The 20,945-nt window shown below is 44.3% G+C and overlaps 1 protein-coding gene and 1 long non-coding RNA gene across 5 annotated transcripts in view; one reads left to right on the top strand and one right to left on the bottom strand.

Annotated features, from left to right (window-relative positions):
- Window positions 1-20,945, bottom strand: part of LOC119140693 (E3 ubiquitin-protein ligase RNF38-like) — a 176,147-nt gene that overhangs the window by 47,149 nt on the left and 108,053 nt on the right. For all 4 annotated transcript variants that reach the window (XM_037372224.1, XM_037372227.1, XM_037372225.1 and 1 more), the window contains one exon: window positions 6,539-6,752. In XM_037372224.1, coding sequence (XP_037228121.1) covers window positions 6,539-6,752 — 214 coding nt within the window. The remainder of the gene's footprint in view (window positions 1-6,538; window positions 6,753-20,945) is intronic.
- Window positions 2,617-18,541, top strand: LOC119140696. The gene is made up of 3 exons (XR_005101692.1): window positions 2,617-2,740; window positions 16,221-16,226; window positions 18,506-18,541. It is a non-coding gene; the product is annotated as an uncharacterized LOC119140696 (long non-coding RNA).

Here is a 20,945-nt window from a genome sequence, read left to right on the forward strand (position 1 = left end):
AGAGGCACTCAAAAGCATCTCAAATTCAGCAAAGCTGCCCCTCCCACACACTATGATTAGTTCTTAGAGAAAATAGGCAGCAGTAACTCCCACATAAAAGTCAGTCAGAAAAAGGGGGGGAAAAAGCTCCCTACAAGTAGCTAAAGAACCTCTTCAACTCGTCCTTGTAAAGTGATTAAATGTTAACGCAGAGGCTTATATCTTTGAAGAAAAATAACTTCAGATAGATTTTCTTTCCTGTAAAGAACCAATCTATGAATGCCTACTCAGAACAATGTTCCAGGAATGTGTCTTAACATAACTAACAGTAGTTGAAACCAAAGATTAATTTAAAAGCTGAAAAAGACAAGGTTACATATTCATAATCATGCCTCTGAGACAACAGCCACTAAATAATTACAAACATAGTAGAGAACATGATGGCTTACAGGTTTTTTGTTATCAATATTCATTTAGTACTCAATCATCAATCCAAGGGTAGAAAGTACTCTGGACCCATACACTGCTCAGTTCTTGTACTACATCAGGAATCTAGTAAAAACTGCAAAGAATCATAGGTAGGGAATGTGGATCCACAGAAAACAATTATTTTGAAGAACCTTCCTTCACAACCTACTAAAATGGAATCCACCCTTGGAAAATGAACAAGCAAGAACAGTTTGTAACAAAGGTAAGAATAATTAAAATGAAGAGAGCTAACCTACTGAACTAGCCCTGAGATGCAGAGGTCAAAACAGGAACACCACACAGACGACTGAATGAAACTTCAAATCTCAAAACTGCACATACTTGGGAAAAAACCCACTCAGCAGAAACAGTGACTTTGATCTAGTTCCAGTTCAGATACCAAATGTAAATATTTTGTCTGTGAGCTGTCAAAGAGTTTTTAATGCCATAATTGTTGGATGTTTGAGGGCAGTGCCAGGTGCAATTCAGGAGAGGTTACCACTGCTCTCACTGCAGAAAGAAAGAAAAAAAAAGAAACAGTGGTTCCTTCTCTAGAGTAGTCTCTGCAAACCACCATCTCGGAAGACCCATAGTAACTCTGAAAACACTAACACCTGGTAGTCAATGGTGATCGGAAGGTAGAGACAGCATCATAGAACAATAATTTCTCAAGATGACACTGTAAATCTGATCACCCAAGGGCAAACAGAAATTGTATTATTATTTAGAAATACTTCAGTAGCTCAACTGTTCAAATACAACAGAAGGCTGTGACATGGCCAGAAAGACTATTAGCTTTAATACATGCACCCTACTTTGGGTGCAGATACTTCCTTCTTCAGCAGCACTTTGCACAGAAAATACATCAGTGATCTCCTGCTATACTGAATACAAGTCACTTTATAAGCTGTGCTGTAAGAATTGCATTTTAAGCCTGGCAGTTTGTAACCTGGATCACAGAATGATAGAAACATTTAGGTTGGAAAAGACCTTTAAGGTCATTGAATCCAACCATAAACCAAGCACTGCCAAGTCCACCACTAAACCATATCCCTAAGTACCATGTCTACATGTTTTTTAAATACCTCCAGGGATGGTGGCTCAACCACTTCCCTGGGAAGCCTGTTCCAATGCTTGACCACCCTTTTGGTGAAGAAATTTTTCCTTATATCCAATCTAAACCTCCCCTATTGCAACTTGAGGCCATTTCCTCTCCTCCAATCACTTGTTACTTGGGAGAAGAGATGAAGTCCCACCTTGCCACAACCTCCTTTCAGGTAGTTGTAGAAAGTGATAAGGTCTTCCCCTCAGCCTTCTTTTCTCCAGACTAAGCAAGCCCAGTTCTCTCAGCCGCTCCTCATAAGACTTGTTGTCTAGGCCCTTCACCAGCTTCATTGCTCTTCTTTGGACACGCTGCAGCACCTCAATGTCTTTCTTGTAGTGAGGGGCCCAAAACTGAACACTGTATTTGAGGTGCGGCCTCACCAGTGCTGAGTACAAGGGGACAATCACTTCCCTAGTCCTGCCAGTCACACTATGCCCGAATACAAGCCAGGATGCTATTGGCCTTCTTGGCCACCTGGGCACACTGCTGGCTCATATTCAGCTGGCTGTCAACCAGCACCCCCAGGTCCTTTTCTGCCAGGCAGCTTTCCAGCCATCCTTCCCCAAGCTTGTAGCATTGCATGAAGTTGTTGTGACCCAAGTGGAGGACCTGGCACTAAGCCTTGTTGAACTTCATACAGTTGGCCTCGGCCCATTGATCCAGCCGGTCCAGATCCCTCTGTAGAGCCAATCTACCCTCAAGCAGATCAACACTCCTGCCCAGTATGGTGTCATCTGCAAAGTTACTGAGGGTGCACTTGATCCCTTCGCCCAGGCACTGATAAAGATATTAAACAGAACTGGCCCCAATACTGAGCCCTGGGGAACACCACTTGTGATCAGGACCTGATCAAACTCTCTATTGGTTGTTCCCATTTATGCTATTATTAGCACTGATTGTGTCCTGGTTTCAGCTGGGATAGAGTTAATGATGTCATATGGTATGGAATATCCCTTTGGCTAGTTTGGATCACCTGCCCTGGCTGTGTCCCCTCCCAATTTCCTGTGCCTCTCCAGCCCTCTGGCTGGCAGGGCCCAAGGAACTGAACAGTTCTTGTATTAGTATAAATGTTATCCAGCAACAACTGGAAACATCAGTGTCCTATCAACATTGTTCTCACACCAAATCCAAAGCACAGCACTGCACCAGCTACTAAGAAGAACATTAACTCTATCGCAGCTGAAACCAGTATAGTGCCACATGATGGCACTCAAAATGATCTACTCCATAACCTTCCCTGGCAGCAAGTCCAGAGTGACAGATTTTTAGTTTCCTGGATCCTCCTTCCAGCCCTTCTTGCAGATGGGCATCGCATTTGCTAATCTCCAGTCAAATGGGACCTCCCCAGTTAGCCAGTACTGATAAATGATGGAAAGTGGCTCGGTGAGAACTTCTGCCAGCTCCTTCAGTACCCTTGAATGGATCCCATTTGGCCCCATAGACTTGTGTGCGTCTGAGTGGTGTAGCACGTCACTAACCATTTCCCCTTGGATTATGGTGGCTTTGTTCTGCTCCCCGTCCCTCTCTTCCAGCTCAGTGGGTTCAGTACCTGTAGAACAATTGGTCTTAATTTATTAAAAACTGAGGCATAGAAGGCATTAAATACCTCAGCCTTTTCCTCAGCCTTTGTCTCTATGTTTTGCCTCGCATCCAATAAAGGATGGAGATTCTTCTTAGCCCTCCTTTTGTTGCTAATGTATTTATAGAAACAATTTTTGTCTTTTATGGCAATAGCCAGATTAAGTTCTAGTTGGGCTTTGGCCATTCTAATTCTCTCCCTGCATAGTCTCACAACATCCTTGTAGTCCTCCTGAGTTGCCTGCCCCTTCTTCCAAAGGTCATAAACTCTCCTTTTTTCCCTGTGTTCCAGCAAAAGCTCTTTGTTCAGCCAGGATGGTCTTCTTCCCCGCTGGCTCGTCTTTTGACACATGGGGACAGCCTGCTCCTGTGACTTTAAGATTTCCTTCTTGAAAAATGTCCAGCCTTCCTGGACCCCTTGGCCCTTCAGGACTGCCTCCCAAGGGACTCTGTCAACTGTTGGGGTCTGCAGCGGGTCTGCAGACAAGTTAGTTGACTTCAAAGATTTAGCCGTGTACCTTTAAGACAGCCACAAATTGTCAGGTATGTAAACAGGATGTGAAGAACCAGAACTTAGAACCGCAGCATACAGGCACCTACAGCAACAGCAAATAGCAAGCAAGAAGAAGGACACAAAAACCTATCAGGGTCTAACACCTGCACTGTCTAAGATATATAAATAGTTTGTATAAACAATAAAGGCCATTTTGTCTGAACCTAGCCACGCAGACATAGTGTTTCTTTTCAGTCCGCCTCGACTTGCGTCACCACAGTCAACCAGGCTCCTAAACAGGCCAAAGTCTGCCCTCTGGAAGTCCAAGGTAGCAGTTGTACTGACCACCCTCCTTACTTCTCCAAGAATTGAAAACTGTCATTGCTATGCCCAAGTTGGCCTCCAGCCATCACATCACCCACAAGTCCTTCTCTGCTCACAGACAACAGGTCCAGCAGGGCGCCTTCCCTAGTTGGCTCACTCACCAGCTGTGTCAGGAAGTTACCTTCCACACACTCCAGGAACCTCCTAGACCATTTCCTCTCTGCTGTATTGCATTTCCAGTAGACATCTGCTAAGTCCCCCATGAGAAGAAGGGCTAGCAATCATGAGACTTCTCCCAGCTGCTTATAGAATATTTCGTCTGCAGCTTCATCCTGGTTGGGTGGTCTATAAGAGACTCCCACCATTATATCTGCCTTTTTGGCCTTCCCCCTTATCCTTACCCATAAACACTCGAGCCTTTTATCACCATTGTCAATCTCTAGACAGTCAGAACACTCCCTAACATACAGGGCTACCCCACCGCATCTCCTTCCTTGCCTATCCCTTCTGAAGGGTTTATAGTCATCCATTGCAGTACTTCAGTTGTGCAAGTCATCCCACCATGTTTCTGTGATGGCAAAAATGCCAGTTTCCCAGCTGCACAATGGCTTCCAACTCCTCCTGTTTGTTGCCCATGCTGCATTCATTGGCGTAGATGCACTTCAATTGGGCTATTGATCCTGCCACCTTTTTTGGGGGAGAAGCCCTAATTCCTATGTGACCATTCTCAGGCACTTCCATGGTTTCTAACACATCAGTAACCCTTATGTCTTTGCTGCCATGTGGATCCCTATCCCTTTCCTCCACTGAGATGGTAGACTAATGAACCTTGCTAGCACACCGTCCCTTGAACACTGGTATGCCACCCCCAGGCTTATCTCTAATGAGCCTGGTTTTATCCCTTTCCTCTTTCAAATCTAGTTTAAAGCTCTTTCAATGAGTCCTGCTAACTCCTGCGAAAAGAACCTTTTCTCTCTTAGAGACGAGTGCACTCCATCTGTTGCCAGCAGGCCTGGTGTCGTGTAACCAACCCATGATAAAATCCTCCAAAATTCTTCAGGCTTGGAGCCAGGTATTGATCTGCTGGCTCTTCCTATTTCTTCCCTCATCATTCCCTGCAACTGGAAGGATAGAGGAGATCACTGATTTTGTTCCTTATCCCTTAACCAGTCGTCCCAAGGCCATGAAGTCTCTCTTGATTGCCCTTGGACTTCTTGGTGCAACTTCATTGATGCCTACCTGAAAAATCAATAATGGATAATAATCCAAGGGCCATACCAGAGTAGGAAGCTTTCTCTTCACCATCTTTAAGCCTGGTCCCAGGGAGGCAGCAGACATCCCTAAGTGGGTCCTGTCTGCATATTGGAGTCTCCTATGACAATGATCTGTCTTTTTTCTTTCTGGAAGCAGTTTTCACACAGGGCATAGGCCAACTTAACCTTGGAAACACCTCCAAGCTAGATGAACTGTCGTCCTCATCATTGTTCAGTTCCATTTGCAGAGCCTTGTACCTATTATACAAGGGCACCTGGGAAGGTGGGGTAGTCATGGAGGAGATGCGCCTGCTGTGCCGGGCAGGAACTTGTTGCTATCCCTTAAGTCACCATGTTCAGCCAGGTGGAGAGAGGATAGAGAATCCTCCATACCACTTGTCCTGTTTGCCTGACAGGCCTGTCCCAGGGACTGTAGGGTGAGATTCCATTAATCTATCTCTCTCAGATTCCCTGATACTCCTCATCCTACTCACCTTGTCCCAGAGCTCTGTCACTAAGCTGAGGAGTTCCTCTACCTGGGTGCGCCTCCCACAGATGTACTCACTACTCCCATCCAATACTGGCCTAAGAGTAGGACACCTGGATGGCAGCATGTTCCCATCAGAGCTCTGTCTGGGAAGCTGCATCAGTCGTGGCAGGTGCAGAGTTTAGAGAGGCCATGGACTCCTGATGGGTAGATACCATTTCTCCCTGGTTGAGCTGGGAGAGCTACCCCACCCTTCCTGCGCACCCTTCTGCATGAACTGCCATGCAAACTGCTGCGCCATCGCCCTTGCTGCTGCGCCACACCCTGTTTGCCCACCCTGATCACTAGCATATATGCAGGCAGGCAATTGCATGCATTGTGAATTCTATTTTTAAAGAATATATTTAAACTACGTAAAGCACTTTAAGCTAAGGAGAGGTACTTCATATGCAGTGAAGTAAAATACATTATTACCGTAGCATATCTTAAACTAAATTAACTTCAGAAGCAGAAGAGTCACATTTCAAAGGTGGGATGCAGAGATCTTCAGAACTGTGCTAACACACACTGGCAGACTGTTGACTTTTGTTCTTTATTAGAGTCTAGATTTTTATTTTTTCTTAAGTAACAAACGTATCTGCTTTCACTGAATGCTGCAGCTCTCTATACACTGATACTACTCAGAAGAAAAAAAGAAAAAAACCCGCTGTACAAAAGGACTAATAGGAGTTAGTGTTATGTGACCCTCATTACCAAGTAACTTGTCAAGGAGCGTTCACTCATTTGCTGTCTTTGGAGAGGAATACACAGAGTTTAAGACATTTGCATCCATGTTCTAAACACACTCTTACCTGATCATGAATGTCAACCATCACTGTGTTCTGCTGTGGCGGGTGAGCAGCTGGGTGCAACATACGATGGGATATATTTGGAGGGTTAAAGGCTTGGGGCTCTTCTATTGCTTGCTGTTGTCCATAGAACAGGTGGTGATAGTTTTCATCCTGGCTAACAGAATTGTGTCGAGACAGACGATCCCTTCTTGCTCTCTGACGGCGAGCAGGAGGACTAAAAACACATAAAGAAAAAGATGAAAGATCACATTGAGAAAGGTTTGTGGCACATTTAACTAGAAGCACAAAGAACTCAATAGTAAGGATACACTGGAAATTTTACTAGGCCAGGTATGTTAGATTGTCATACAATCTTTCATTGAGAAAATTTCTGAAAGCCCTACATCCTTATTTCAGCATGAGTGTTTTAGCATAGCTTAATACAAGACAGAAAAACAGAAGCAGCATTTTTATAGAAATACTACCTTCACAAAAGACATATTAAAAAGATATTTGAGCACTTGATTCACAGAATCACAGAATGGTTGAGGTTGAAAGGGTCCTCTGGAGGTCACCCAGTCCAACTCCACTGCTCAAGCAGGGCCACCAAGAGCCTGTTGCCCAGGACCATGTGTCCTGGTTTCAGCTGGGATAGAGTTAATTTTCTTCTTAGTAGTTAGTACAGTGCTGTGTTTTGGCCCTGGTGTGAGAACAATGTTGATAACACACTGATGGTTTTAGTTGTTGCTGGGTGATGTTTATACTAAATCAAGGACTTTTCCGTTTCTCAGGCCTTGCCAGCGAGAAGGCTGGAGGGGCACAGGAAATTGGGAGGGGACACAGCCAGGACAGGTGACCCAAACTAACCAAAGAGGCATTCCATACCATAGGACATCATGCTCAGTATATAAACTTGTGGGGGTTAGCCGGGGCCGGTTGATTGTTGCTCGGGGACTGGCTGGGCATCGGTTAGTGGGTGGTGAGCAGTTATATTGTGTATCACTTGTTTTCTTTCTTCCTTTCCCTTTGTATTTTATTCCCCCCCCCCCCCTTATAACTGTTATTGTCAGTATTGTTATTATTGTTCTTTCATTTTTATTCTATTTCAATTATTAAATTGCTCTTTTCTCAACCCTCGAGTTGAACATTCCTTTCTGACTCTCCTCCTCATCCCTCTGGGTGGGGGGGAGTGAGTGAGCAGCTGCGTGGTACTTTAATTAGCAGCTAGGGTTAAACCATGACACCATGTCCAGATGGCTTTTGTATACCTCTAAGGAGGGAGCCTCCACAACCTCTCTGGACAACCTGCTCCAGTGCTCAGTCACCCTCACAGTAAAAAAATGTTTCCTGACATTCAGATGGAACCTCCTGTGTTTCACTTTATGCTCATTGACTCTGGTCCTGTCACTGGGCACCACTGAAAAGAGCCTGGCTCCATCCTCTTTGCAGCCTCCCTTCAGATATTTATATACATTAAGATGCCCCTCGAGCCTTCTCTTCTCCAGACTAAACAGTTCCAGCTCTCTCAGCCTTTGCTCATAGGAGAGATGCTTCACTCACTTAAAACAACCCTTGTGGCCCTTCTTTAAACTCTATCCAGTATGTCCATGTCTTTCTTGTACTGGGGAGCCCAGAACTGGACACAGGACTCCATGTGTGGCTTCACCAGTGCTGAGTAGAGGGGAATGATACCTCCATCAACCTGTGACACCCTGCCACTTGACTGTTATTGTAGGCCTAGACAGACTGCTGACATACTGCCCTGACACCCTGACCCTTGACCTTGGAAGTGTAGGCAGGGTCCCATCCACATTCCATGTAAAGTTTGAATCTCTCAAATCACACTACCATTGGTGGAGCCAAGGGATGGTGTGACTCTCACCCTCATTCAAAAGGCATTTCCATGACTGACTGTTGCTCCCAGATTACTCAGACATCAAATGTTCCTAGCAGTACACCAGAGCCATGCCATTGCTTATAATCTTGTGTTTGCTATAATCATGTGTTTCTGGAGCAGGTGGATATTTCCTGAAGGAACTGCAGCCCATGAAGAGCACATGCTGGAGCAGGTTCTCCTGACAGAAGCTGCAGCCTGTGGAGAGTCCACACCAGAGCAGGTTTAGCCTGAAGGACTGCGGCCCATGGAGATGACCCACACTGGAGCAAGGGAAAAGTGTGAGGAGGAAGGAGAAGCAGAGAGGACCTGTTATAAACTGACTTTAACCCCCCCATTCCTCATCCTCCCTGTGCTGCTTGGGGCAGTGAGAGGAGGTAGAAGAGTTGGGAATGAAGGAGTGAAGTTGAGCCTGGGAAGAAGGGTGTGTATAGTTTTAATTTTTTGTCTTTGTTTTTCAGTATTCAAATCTCTTTTAATTGTCAATAAATTAAATTAATTTTCCCCAAGTCAAGTCCGTTTTGCCCATGACAGTAACTGGTCAGCTTGTGTTGGTTTCAACCCATGTATTCCTTCCTAGCAACTGGAGACACACAGCATCAGGATGGTGAGCATATAGATACCGGTAATAGGAATCATGCTTGTATTGTCATTCAACTGCATATTGCAATTGTTATATTATGCTTGTATTGGGATTTCAGTTTATTGCTGTATCACTCTGCTAAATCAAAATCCTGTGTAACATCAAATATCTTAAAATAAGTAAAATTGGTATTAAAATATTACAACTTACTTGTGTGACATATCTAAAAGAACCTGGTCAGAGAGTATTGGACTCTGGCACATGGGCCACAGTTCCTGTCAGGAAAATCTGCTCCAGCATGGGTTCTCCATGGACCACAGGGAAATACCTGCTTCATTGTGGTCTCTTCCACAGGATTCAGGGGAATATCTGCTCTGGTGCCTGAAGCACCTCTTCCCCCTCCTGGAACCAGCTGTTTGGCACAGGCCAACCCCTGACCTCTTCTCATAGAGGCCACCCATGTAGCCCCTGCCCCCTGCTACCAAGACCTTGTCACATACACCCAACACAATCTGCTAGCTAATAGGCCAACAATCAAGCCCATTTACTTTGCCAGGAAATGTTCTCAGTGTCAAATCCTTAGACTCCTCTTTTTTACCTGTCAGTTGGGTATTCTCTGCTCCTGCTGGCTGAATGCTGCCCCAAACACAACCACATTCTAAAGTTTAATCCCCTTAATCTTCAAACAAAAAAATACTAAGGACTTCTATAAATCCACAAATCTGTCATGTGTTGCCCATAAATTGTTGATAACTTTAGTCAGGCATGCTGCCACAACAAAGTTTTCCTTCTTCTTTCTGCTCCTCCTCCCCTACCCTCTGTTCCTGCTTTCTTGGAATATTACAGAATCACAGCATAATTCAGATTGGAAGGGAATTTTATCCTTCAACATAGAATGAGCTCACTGTAGAAGTTTGCCAGGCCACTGTAAATCATCCTCCTAGCACAGCATCACACTGGCACAGCCTCCCTGAGTCTACAAGAACAGAATGGCTGCCTGTACTGCATCAGGCAGTTGTAGGATCATAGGATAAAGTTGGAAGGGAGTTCACTTTGCTCAAAGCAGGTTAGCTATGAGATTGGATCAAGTTGCTCAGGGATTTGCCCAGTCTTGTCTTGAAAACCTCCAAGGATGGAGACTGCACAGCCTCTCTGGGCTCTAGCTCCACTGCTTAACTGTTCCCATGGTAAAAAAGTTTATCATATCTAGTTTGAACCTCTCTTGCTTCCATTCGTGCCTATTGTTTTTCATCCTTCCGCCATGCACCACTGTAAAGAGCCTGGCTGTGTTGTCTTGATAACTTCCTTGCAGGTGTTGGGGGGTGGGGGTTGTGCTATTAGCTGTCTTCCCCCCACACTCCATAGCCTTTCCTCCAGGCTGAACAAGCACAGCTCCCTCATTATCTCCTTGCAGAGCATTTGCTCCAGCTCCTCAACTATCTTGGAGGCCCTCCACTGAACTCACTCTAGTCTGTCAATGCCTGTCTTGTATTAGGGTGCCCAATTCTGACCACAGTACTGTAGATGCACTCTAAAGAGTGCTGACTAAAAGGGAATACTCACTTCCATTAAACTACTGGCTGAGCTCTTGTTGATATTCCTGGCTGCCTTTGCTGCCAGGGAAACACTGCTGACTCATGTAGACATGCTGTCTACCAAAACCTCCACATCCTTTTCAGTAGAGCTGCTCCCTAGTTTGTATCATTGCAGGTGGTTCTTCCTTTTCAGGTACAAAACTTTGTGTTTGTCCTTGTTGAATTTCACAAGGTTGCCCTATTCCTCCAGCCTCTCCAGGTACTCTTGCTGGCAGCCCTGCCCTCAAGTGTATCAACTGTTTCCCAACTTTGGTGCAATTTGCAAATTTCATTAGAGTGCACTCTGTCACCTCGTTCAGGTCATTGACGGAGATCTTAAATAGCCTAGATCCCTGCAGTACTCCACTTGTTACTGACCCCCAGGTAGAGTATGATCTGTTGACCACTACCCTTTGAGCATGACCGGCTGACCAGGTATTTTTTAACCATCTACATGTCCAAGAAGTCAGACCCTAATGCCCCAAAAAGGATACAGGAATGTTGTGGGAGATCATGTCAAAAGCCTTGCTAAAGCTGAGGTAAATGACATGCAATGCTCTCCCTGCATCCACAAATCTAGTCATTTTATCATAGAAGGCAATCAGGTGAGTCAGCAGTGATTTCTGCTTCGTAAATTCATGCTGACTCTTCCCAATAACCTTTCCCTTCATGTGCCTGGAAATGTGTTCCAAGAGGACTTTATCCATGGTTTTCCCAGGGACCAAAGTAAGGCTCAAGTGCAGGGTTAGTCTGCTCCTATCTAAGCCAGCATGACAATACCAAATTGTGTGGTGCGGTTGACATGCTGGAGGGAAGGGATGCTGTCCAGAAGGAGCTTGACAAGCTTGAGAGGTGGGCCCAGGTGAACGTCATGAAGTTCAACAAGGCCAAGTGCAAGGTCCTGCATGTGGGTCTCAGCAATCCCAAGCACAAATACAGACTGGGCGAAGAATTAATTGAGAGCAGCCCTGAGGAGAAGGACTTGGGAGTGCTGGTGGATGAGAAGCTCAACATGGCCCAACAATGTGCACTTACAGCCCAACCGTATCCTGGGCTGCATCAAAGAAGCGTGGCCAGCAGGTCAAAGGAGGTGATTGTCCCCCTCTACTCTGTTCTCGTGAGACCCCACCTGGAGTACTGCATTCAGCTCTGGAGCCCCCAACATAAGAAGGACATGGACCTGTTGGAACGAGTCCAGAGGAGGCCCATGAAGATGATCACATAGAGCTGGAGCACCTCTCCTATGAAGACAGGCTGAGAGAGTTGAGGTTGTTCAGCCTGGAGAAGAGAAGGCTCCGGGGAGACCCCTTACAGCGGCCTTCCAGTACCTAAAGGGGGCCTATAAGAAAGCTGGAGAGGGACCTTTTACAAGGGCATGTAGCTATAGGACAAGAGGTAATGGTTTTAAACTAAAAGAGGGTAGATTTAGATTAGATATTGGGAAGAAATTCTTCACTATGAAGGTGGTGAGACATTGGAACAGGTTGCCCAGAGAAATTGTAGATGCCCCATCCCTGGAAGTGTTCAAGGCCAGGTTGGATGGGGCTTTGAACAGCCTGGTCTAGTGGAAGGCATCCCTACCCATGGCAGGGGAGTTGGAACTAGATGATCTTTAAGGTCCCTTCCAACCCAAACCATTCTATGATTCTATGTTTGAGGAGACTACCACCTGAACTCTGGTGCCCTTTTTCCACTTTTCCTGAGCCCTGTAGTCACAGTTGGTATGCTCAAGGTCTCCCTTGGGATTTCCATTGATACCCACATGGATGAGCAACCACTTGGTGTTATTCCACTGACTAACACAGAATCATAGAGTTTGGAAGAGGTTGGTCTTGAGATCGTCTAGTCCAGTGCCCCTGCAGAAGCAGGGGCAGCTAGAGTAGGTTGCCTACAGATGAAGTTGTCACAACCTCTCTGGGAAAGCTGTGCCAGTGTTTGACCATCCTCACAGTAAAAGTATTTTCTTATGTTCAGATGGAATTTAATCTGTTTTAATTTGTGACCATTGCATCTTGTCCTGTCACTCGGCACGACTGAGAAGACTCTGGCTCTCTCTTCTTTATTCCCTCTGTTCAGTTTCATATCCAGCAGGATCTGGTTGAGCTGTGAGTACTCCCAAGATTGCACACATATAACTCTTATGTGAGGGGGGAACTGATCCTTTGCTAATGTGTCTACAGTGATAAATTTGTAACCAACTTTCTAGAGCTTTATGCTGGCACCAGAAGAGGACCTGTGCTACTAAATTCATGGGTTAATTGGAACAATTGGGTTGAAAAGATGTTTACAGAACATTAGAAGGACAATAGGAGGTGTAAATTACTCAATCAGCAGGCCTAGTGACTGGGATTTGTAGTTTGGGGGATGAAAAGGGAGGCTTACGAAAATATGTACAAGGCCTCCTATAAGTAACAGATAGCTTCCATCTATCAAATCATTAATTATGTTGGCTATAAAGCAGGATGAAACCCGAGACAATCAGGTTAAGGCTGAGCCCTCTAAAATGAATTTCCAAATTTGTGAAGAATCAGGTAGAAAAGGGAAATGCACAGTTGCAAAGGAAGAGCATCTTACGGAGATTTAAACCTGATGGAGCCAAGTAGTAGACCCAAGCAGGGCTGTCGAAATCGATGAATTATAGAGGAACAAAAATCACTTAACTCTGCAAATAATAGACCCAGTGGAAATGTAAAACCCTTGTTAGACAAATGCATATGATCCTGCTTGTAAACAAGTGGCTGGACAGGACAACTAGGGTCAGCCAGTCCAATTGTTAGTGGCACAAGAGGTCCTTGTCTCCAAGGATGCTCAAATAAGTCCCTGATCCAAGGGGTGTCACAGTCCATTTGGATCTCTCAAATTTACAGGACAGCGTACTCTGCGATTTAAACTTTATTTCATGAGCTCACTGAGAAATGCAACAAACGCAACCAACAGGGGTTCAAGTCCCTTTTGCCCAGACTAGTCTAGCACGTGAATTCAATTTTTCACCATTCGAGTCACAAAGTTTCATAAGTTATAACCCGTAACTCTTAAGAATGTGCAAATTATTTGGAATCCTATGAGCAAAAGAAAATAATTAGTTACCTAGCTGACTGTGAGTGCTTATCCTTCCTCCTCCAATCACCGTGAGAGCATCCCCTGTATCACACCCGGAAGCATGAAAGCCACAGCAGTCCAGCTGCTGTTGGATCTGCTTCAAAAGCTTTTTGGGTAAGCTGATGTTTTATATCCTCCAGCCTGGAGGTTTGGTCTATACCATTTCCATAAGTTAGTGGATTCTGAAGAAACTACCAGACAAAAGATAATGGCTGCCAGAGACAGCAATTTGCAGGTGATAATGGCTGCATCATGGCCCTTTAGTTCTTTCTGGCCACCTGTCCTGTCTATGTGGTGCTCTCACTTTGACCTAATGATGCTACTCCCAGCAGACATCAGGCCTTAGCATGAGGTGTGAGCCAAAATCTGAGCAGGAGTTGAGTGAACAGTCACAAAGGGGATATATGATTTGTTTTCCTCCTAAAACCCTTCTAGGGGTCCTTAAAAGATTCTACCCTTAAGAGCATGTATTGAGTCTGGCTGGGATGGAGTTAACTTCCCGCATAGCAGCCCTCATTTGTAGCTAGAAAGGTGTTGATAACACACCAGTGTTTTGGCTACTGCTGAGCAGTGCTCACACAGCACCAAGACTGTGTCTCCAACCCCAAAACACCCTCCCCCCCAAAGGCCAGTAGGCTGGGGGTGGGCAAGAGGTTGGGAGGGGATATAGCCAGGACAACTGACCCAAACTGACCAAAGAGATATTCTATTCCATATGACATTGTGCTCAGCAATAAAAGATAAGAGAAAGGAGGAGAGGGAACATTTGTTATTAAGGCATTTGTCTTCCAAAACAACTGCTATGCATGCTGAGGCGCTACTTCACAGGAAGTGTCTGGACATCGCCTACTGATAGGAAGTAGAGAATAATTTGCTTGTGTGTTTCCTTTGCTTCCATGCATGGCGTTTGTTTGCATTTGTTTATTAAACTGTCTTTATATCGACTCATGAGTTTTTAATCTGATTTTCTCCTGTCCCTGTCCCGCTAAGGAGGTGTGATAGAGTGGCCTGGTGGGCACCTGGCAGCCAGTCAAGGTTAACTCACCACAGTTGTTGCTCATCTTTTCTAGTGCCTCAATAAAGCTTTGTTTTATAATTTGTTGTCAGACTCCATTACTGTTCAGACCACAACCTGCTGGCAACATACCTCCTAATGCAGCCCAGGTTAATATTGGTCTTTTTTACCACATGGGTGTATTGCTGGCTCATGTTCAACTTGGTGTCCACCAGAACCCCCAGGTTCTTTTCCATAATGCTGCTTTCCAGCCATTCAGCCCCCAGCACGTACTGGTGCATGGGTTTATTCCTCCCCAGGTGCAGGACTTTGCACTTCCCCTTGTTGAACTAAAGGTTCACTAACCCTAAACTCCCTTGTTTTAGGGTTCAGCAACCCTAAAAACAAGAATGCAAATTTCAGTAGACTTCCACATATTTACATTACTTGTGTGCTTCACAAAAATTATCTCTAGAGGCTCCTAACGAGTTGTAACCATGGTAATATTTCTATTTTACAATGGGTAACTGACACTTAAACCAACTGAAGCTAGCACATCTTCTTACTTTGAGTAAGCAATTTAGAGACTTGGGATTTGACAATGTACTCATGAGACGCACAATTAATAACTTGTCCATAAAAAAAGTTTAGATTAAGTTACTTCCATGGCATTTCTCATAATTTTTGCAATAGAACAAACTAAGTAGAGACCATCCCAGAGTGCCCCACTTGATTCCACAACATGCCTTCCAATCTCCACAAATAAATAATTTATCCATTGTGTGTAGAATCATTCAAGTTACATGGGATTTAGTGCTAACCTGGGTACAGGCTCAATGAGCCAAACTGCAGGAAAGAAACAAAAAAGGTCTGCGAACACTAGAGCACATCTTTTCCAGCACAGCCTTGAACAGAATGCAAGATTCTCAGCTTTCACCATTCCTTTTGCTATCATCAAACAACCCTGAAACCTGTTGGTAACTCACTACACAGCCCTGACATTTCTCAAGTTGCACCCAGTTTCACTACTGAAGGTGGGGATGGGGGGTGGGTGAAGAAGAAGGATACTACCACGGTTGTTCACATTCTATTGTGATTGTATCATAGTCTGTCTTACATTACTCATTGTCATAGATAGCCTCATTGTCCCTCTCTGCATTATTAGTATGATCTACCTGTTCAGTGTTTTGGATTAGGACAATTTTCTTTCCTTTATGTGATTCTAATTCTAGAGCAGATAATACTTAAAGGCAGTAGATGTATTTTGTTGGGGTTTTTTTTCCTTGGAATATTCTAATTATAGCTTTAAAGCTGCTATTTCTTAAAAAAAAAAATAATTCTGATGCATATACATGCTCTGAATGCTTTTAATATAAAACATATACTGAGGCCCTACTTCCCAGGAAGTGGCTGGACATCACCTGCCTTTACCTTGATCTACAAGTTTTTCATCTGATTTTCTCCCTGTCCCACTGAGAAGGGGAGTGATAAAGCAGCTTGGGTGGGCACCTGGTGTCCAGCCACGGTTAACCCACCACAGAGCAACAATTCAGGCACAGGGACAGGTCAGGTGACAGTTTCATTGCTGTCCTGGAGGATACCCGCACTTCCCAGCCCCCTTGAATGTAAGAGCTAAAGGCGGCTGCAGCAGCAACACTTGGTGATGAAGAGGGTTCAGTGAGAGGGAGGGGGCTGAAATAACATTCAGATCCTCCTTCTGTTGTCTAAAACTCCCAAATTCTTGAACTCTGATTTAGTGTTTAACTAATTGTGCACAGAGTTTAGGTCAAGCTGGCCCTCTAGATTTGTCAGGAATGAGGAATGAAAGGACTTCTAATCGAGGGAGTCATCTTTGGGAGAGAGAACAGCCTATCTTTGTGATGAAAGCCATGCACACTTAGACTACCTTGTTTATGTTAAACTCCTATTAGTCAGCTCTTATGGTCTTTAGCCTTGCCCTAGAAGTGAACTATCCTCATTATAATACTAAAAATCACACCCGCTGAGGGAAAGACCCAGGCCCACTAAAAGACCCTTCCTCAGAGAGTATGGGTAGTAGTAAAATAAGTAAGGTAATGGATATGCAAATGTATAGCCAATCATCTATACGGACCTGCCCTCTGGGCAGGGAAAGTGTGATAAGATTTTGTATATAATGTTTGTAACTTTGTACTGTGGTATGCTAGCTTTGTTTGCTAGCACCCAGACTTGCGCAATTGTAATAAAACAATATTTTGTCTCATTGTGTAAGATTGGCTTGTTGCACGCCAGGAACGGACTCACGTTTTAGAGACAACACTTTCACTGGGGAGCCAGAGCTCGTTCAGCAAAGAAGCAGAAACTTTACTTTTAATATTTTAGTTCTTACTGAATATGCTCTAAATTAACTACTCAGCCACCACCAGTATTTAATATTTTATACCTTATTTGGTATTCAAGGATAATGAAGGTGGGGTTAATGAACTGAAACAGAGACAGCCCTTAACTCCATACAGCTGCTGGGGAGGTGGGGTTGCTCAAACTCCTGTGATGTCCCCAGGGATTTTTCCCTAGGAGGTATTCCTGAGAAGATAGTAAAGGAGAGATAGGGAGACTCTCCTATTGCTCGAAAAATTTCTCTCATCCTGATTTCTTAGACTATAGTTCACTTGATCACTCCAAACTAATTGTACTACAACTAACCAAGAGGTAGGAAATACCCTGCAGTGAACCTAGGCAGAGTTATTAAACTCTGCTCTCTGCCAATTGCAGGCAAAATGGCTTTTGGAGTACAGCAAGATTAAAAGATACATATACCCTTGCTCATGTGGCCCATTCTCTGGCCCACACCAGCAAAGGAAGGATTATTCCAGCTGTATGACAGGATTAGTTTGATCCAAATTTTTCTTATGCATGTATTTTTCAGTTATTTGTCTATTTTCAACATTATTTTGGAATGGGATGAGAGCAGTGGAATGCTTTAGTGAAGTCACTGAGCTAATGACTACATCATTAAAATGCTGATGTATGTGAAGATACAGCTAATACTGAGAAAGAAAAATTAAAGAACATTAAATGTATCAATGAAATGTTTAAGGACTTTCCACACATGGCTGAAAGAAGCTTTGCCGTAATCTGCCACTGAAGTCTGTCATCCCTTGAAACCAAGAGACTGGGTCTGCATTAAGGTATACCAGTGAAAATACACACTTCAGCTGTGCCGGAAGGGACCTTATCAGGCACTGGTAATTACTAATACTGCAAGTCGTGGTTTAATACCAGCCAGCAACTAAGCCCCACTCAGCTACTCACTCACTCCCCCCTCAAGTGGGATGGGGAACAGAACTGGAAAAGTAAAAGTGAGAAAACTCATTGGTTGAGCTAAAGACAGGTTAATAGGTAAAAGAAAAGATGCACACACAAGCAAAGCAAAGCAAGGTATTCATTCACCACTTCCCATCAGCAGGCAGGTGTTCAGCCATCCCCAGGAAAGCAGGGCTCCATCACACATAAGGGTTACTCAGGAAGACAAACGCCATAACTCTGAACATGTGTCATCCGTCCATCCGTGTCCCCCTTCTTCTTCCCCCAGCTTATATATACTCAGCATGACGTCATATGGTATGGAACATCCCTTTGGCTAGTTTGGGTCAGTTGACCTGGCTGTGTTCCCTCCCAATTCTTTGTGCCCCTCCAGCCTTCTCACTGGCAGGGCCTGAGAAATTGAAAAGTCCTTGACTTAGTATAAACATTACTTAGGAACAACTAAAACCATCAGTGTCCTCTCAACATTGTTCTCTCACCAAATCCAAAGCACAGCACTGCACCAGCTACTAAGAAGAAAATGAAGCTGAAACCAGTACAGTATCCACCCCTTATTCCATACCATTTACATCATGCTACATTTTCTAATCCATCATCATCTTTCCAGTATTTTAATATAAACACACATGTATCATTCCTTTAGTCTATGGACCATCCCTCTAAAAGTCCATTGAGTTCATTTAGTCCATGACTTTGGGCTCCATCTGTTATCGTGGTCACTCAGGACAGGAGAGGTTGTGTATTGCATGGAGTTATTTGGCACCAAATACAGCTCAGGTTGGGTCATCTGCTGCACTTGCACTGCTTCTTGTAAGGTGTGGTGGTGTCCTCCCCCCTCCCCATCCTGACCTTTGTTTCTGTGACAGTGCTCAAGTGATAACCACCTGTGGCAGTCCTGACAATGCTCAAGTGATAACCATCTGTGGTGGTCCTGATGGATGTATCCCAGTGGGGATGGCTGTATCTGACTCAAAGTGGGTTTGGGGGAGACCGATAACAACACAATAGCCAAGGGCTAATTTGAACAGTGCACCCACCTAACAGTGCTGGTCAAGGTCCATCTCAAGACAAGTGTGAAAGAAACTAACTTCTGTAGTATGCAAATATGACTATGAGTCAATTATCTTGCACCATAAACACTGGACAGCCCAGAGCCCATTGAGCTCTCCTGCACAGCAGTGGGCTGCATGACAGGACCTCCCCTTGAGTAGGGATGCTTCTCAAGGTTACTCCTCGAGGCTGAGAGATTCCTTGCTGCAACAGATTCTCGATAAATTATTAATAGCATGCAAAACTTTGAAATCTTAGCTAAGCGGTATAAAGGATTGACTGTGCACTTATAATCCTTTAGATATAAATCATTGACTAAGTCTGAGACTAAGTCTGTATCTAGCCACATGTAAGCTAAACTTCCCTCTGAGAAGGAGTTTAGAGTGCAAGGGGGTCCTTTCTGAACCTCATGACTAAACAGAAGGGTGTCCTTGACAATTTTGTCTGACCCTGTCCTCTGTGCAGTAAATAATCAAGTGTACTTTGCCATCGAATTTTGTTAAACCACTGTCACATTTACTATCAAACTTTGTTAAACCACTGTTTTATATCAATAAACATGTTGCTACTTCTCTCTTACGAGTGAAGTGTGTCACTCCATCTGTGACAAATTGGCATAGTCAGCAGGTTGACAAGTAGTATCACTGATTATTTACAGAGGCATGGAGTGAATCCAAGTCGCGACTTCTTTTAAGACTGGACTTGTGACAATTGGCATAATTTGGAAGCCATAGCCCTAGGCATTCCCAGAGCTGTGATTCAAGGTCAGCCTACTGGCATTATCTTGAGTCTGATTGAAGCATTCCAGAAACAGTGAAAGGAAGAAGAGTATTTCAGCTCCTTCAGCACCAGTCCCCAGAAAAGAAGACAGCCCTTTCCTCCCCCTTAGGAAGGAATTTCATGATATGAAGTAAAAAACCAAGTAACATCCGAAAGCAAGTGGCCCTGTCTGTCCAGAAAATGAAAGCTTATCAGTGGATAAGTGATGATGGCCCATACATTTTAATTCCAGTTGGTCCTCAGAGACAATTGGTGAAGTTTTTAATAGATACGGGAACACAAATTTCAATTCTAACACAACAAGATGCTGAGAAGCTGGGTGTGCAATCCGGACAGTGAAGAGTTAAGATTAGTGGTGTGAATGGAGTGAGTGTTGTGTGTCAAACTGCCAAAGTCGGTATATGGCTCCTGGGCAAGAAGCATATGTTGACTACTCACTTTGCAATTAAAGATCATTATGAAAATATTTTAGGTTACAATGTTTTAAATGGACAAGACTGGCACCTGCCAAATGGCAGTGTGTGGTCTTTCAGCTCAAACATCAATCCCAACCCCGGCAGAAATCGGAAGGCTGCAGTGTGTGTGCTGTGCACAGCCCCTGCACTCCCTGACACAAGAATTATGGACATACCACAGTATCGTTTTTTCTGCTGTGGCACGACATGGAATTTCTGAGGTCATAGCTGATTTGCAGAAATTACAAATTATCTCCAGAACCCACTCCTCATATAACTCACCTGTCTGACTGGTTCAGAAACCAGAGGGGAGGTGGCATTTATCAATTGAATGCCAATGCAGCCCTGCTGACAGCTGCTGTACCGAACATTGCAAACTTAACAGCTACTTTGCAAGCAGCTGCATACCCAAGCATGGTGGCTCTAGATGTAAAAGATATGTTCTTTATGGCACCCTTGAAGGAGGAGGATAAAGAAAAGTTTGCTTTCACTTGGGAAGGAATTAAATATACATTTAATAGACTCCCACAGGGATATAAACATTCACCCACAACTGCTCATGCCAGGCTTGCTGAACTTTTACAGACAGTCTCACTTCCTCAAGATGTGAAACTGTACCAATATATAGATGATATTCTGATTGGAGGAACTTCTTCTGAGAAGGTGGGGGAAGTGGCAGCAGCAGTATGGCAAGCA

Source organism: Falco rusticolus, chromosome W (assembly GCF_015220075.1).
Source record: "Falco rusticolus isolate bFalRus1 chromosome W, bFalRus1.pri, whole genome shotgun sequence".
In the NCBI taxonomy this organism is placed as follows: Eukaryota; Metazoa; Chordata; class Aves; order Falconiformes; family Falconidae; genus Falco; species Falco rusticolus.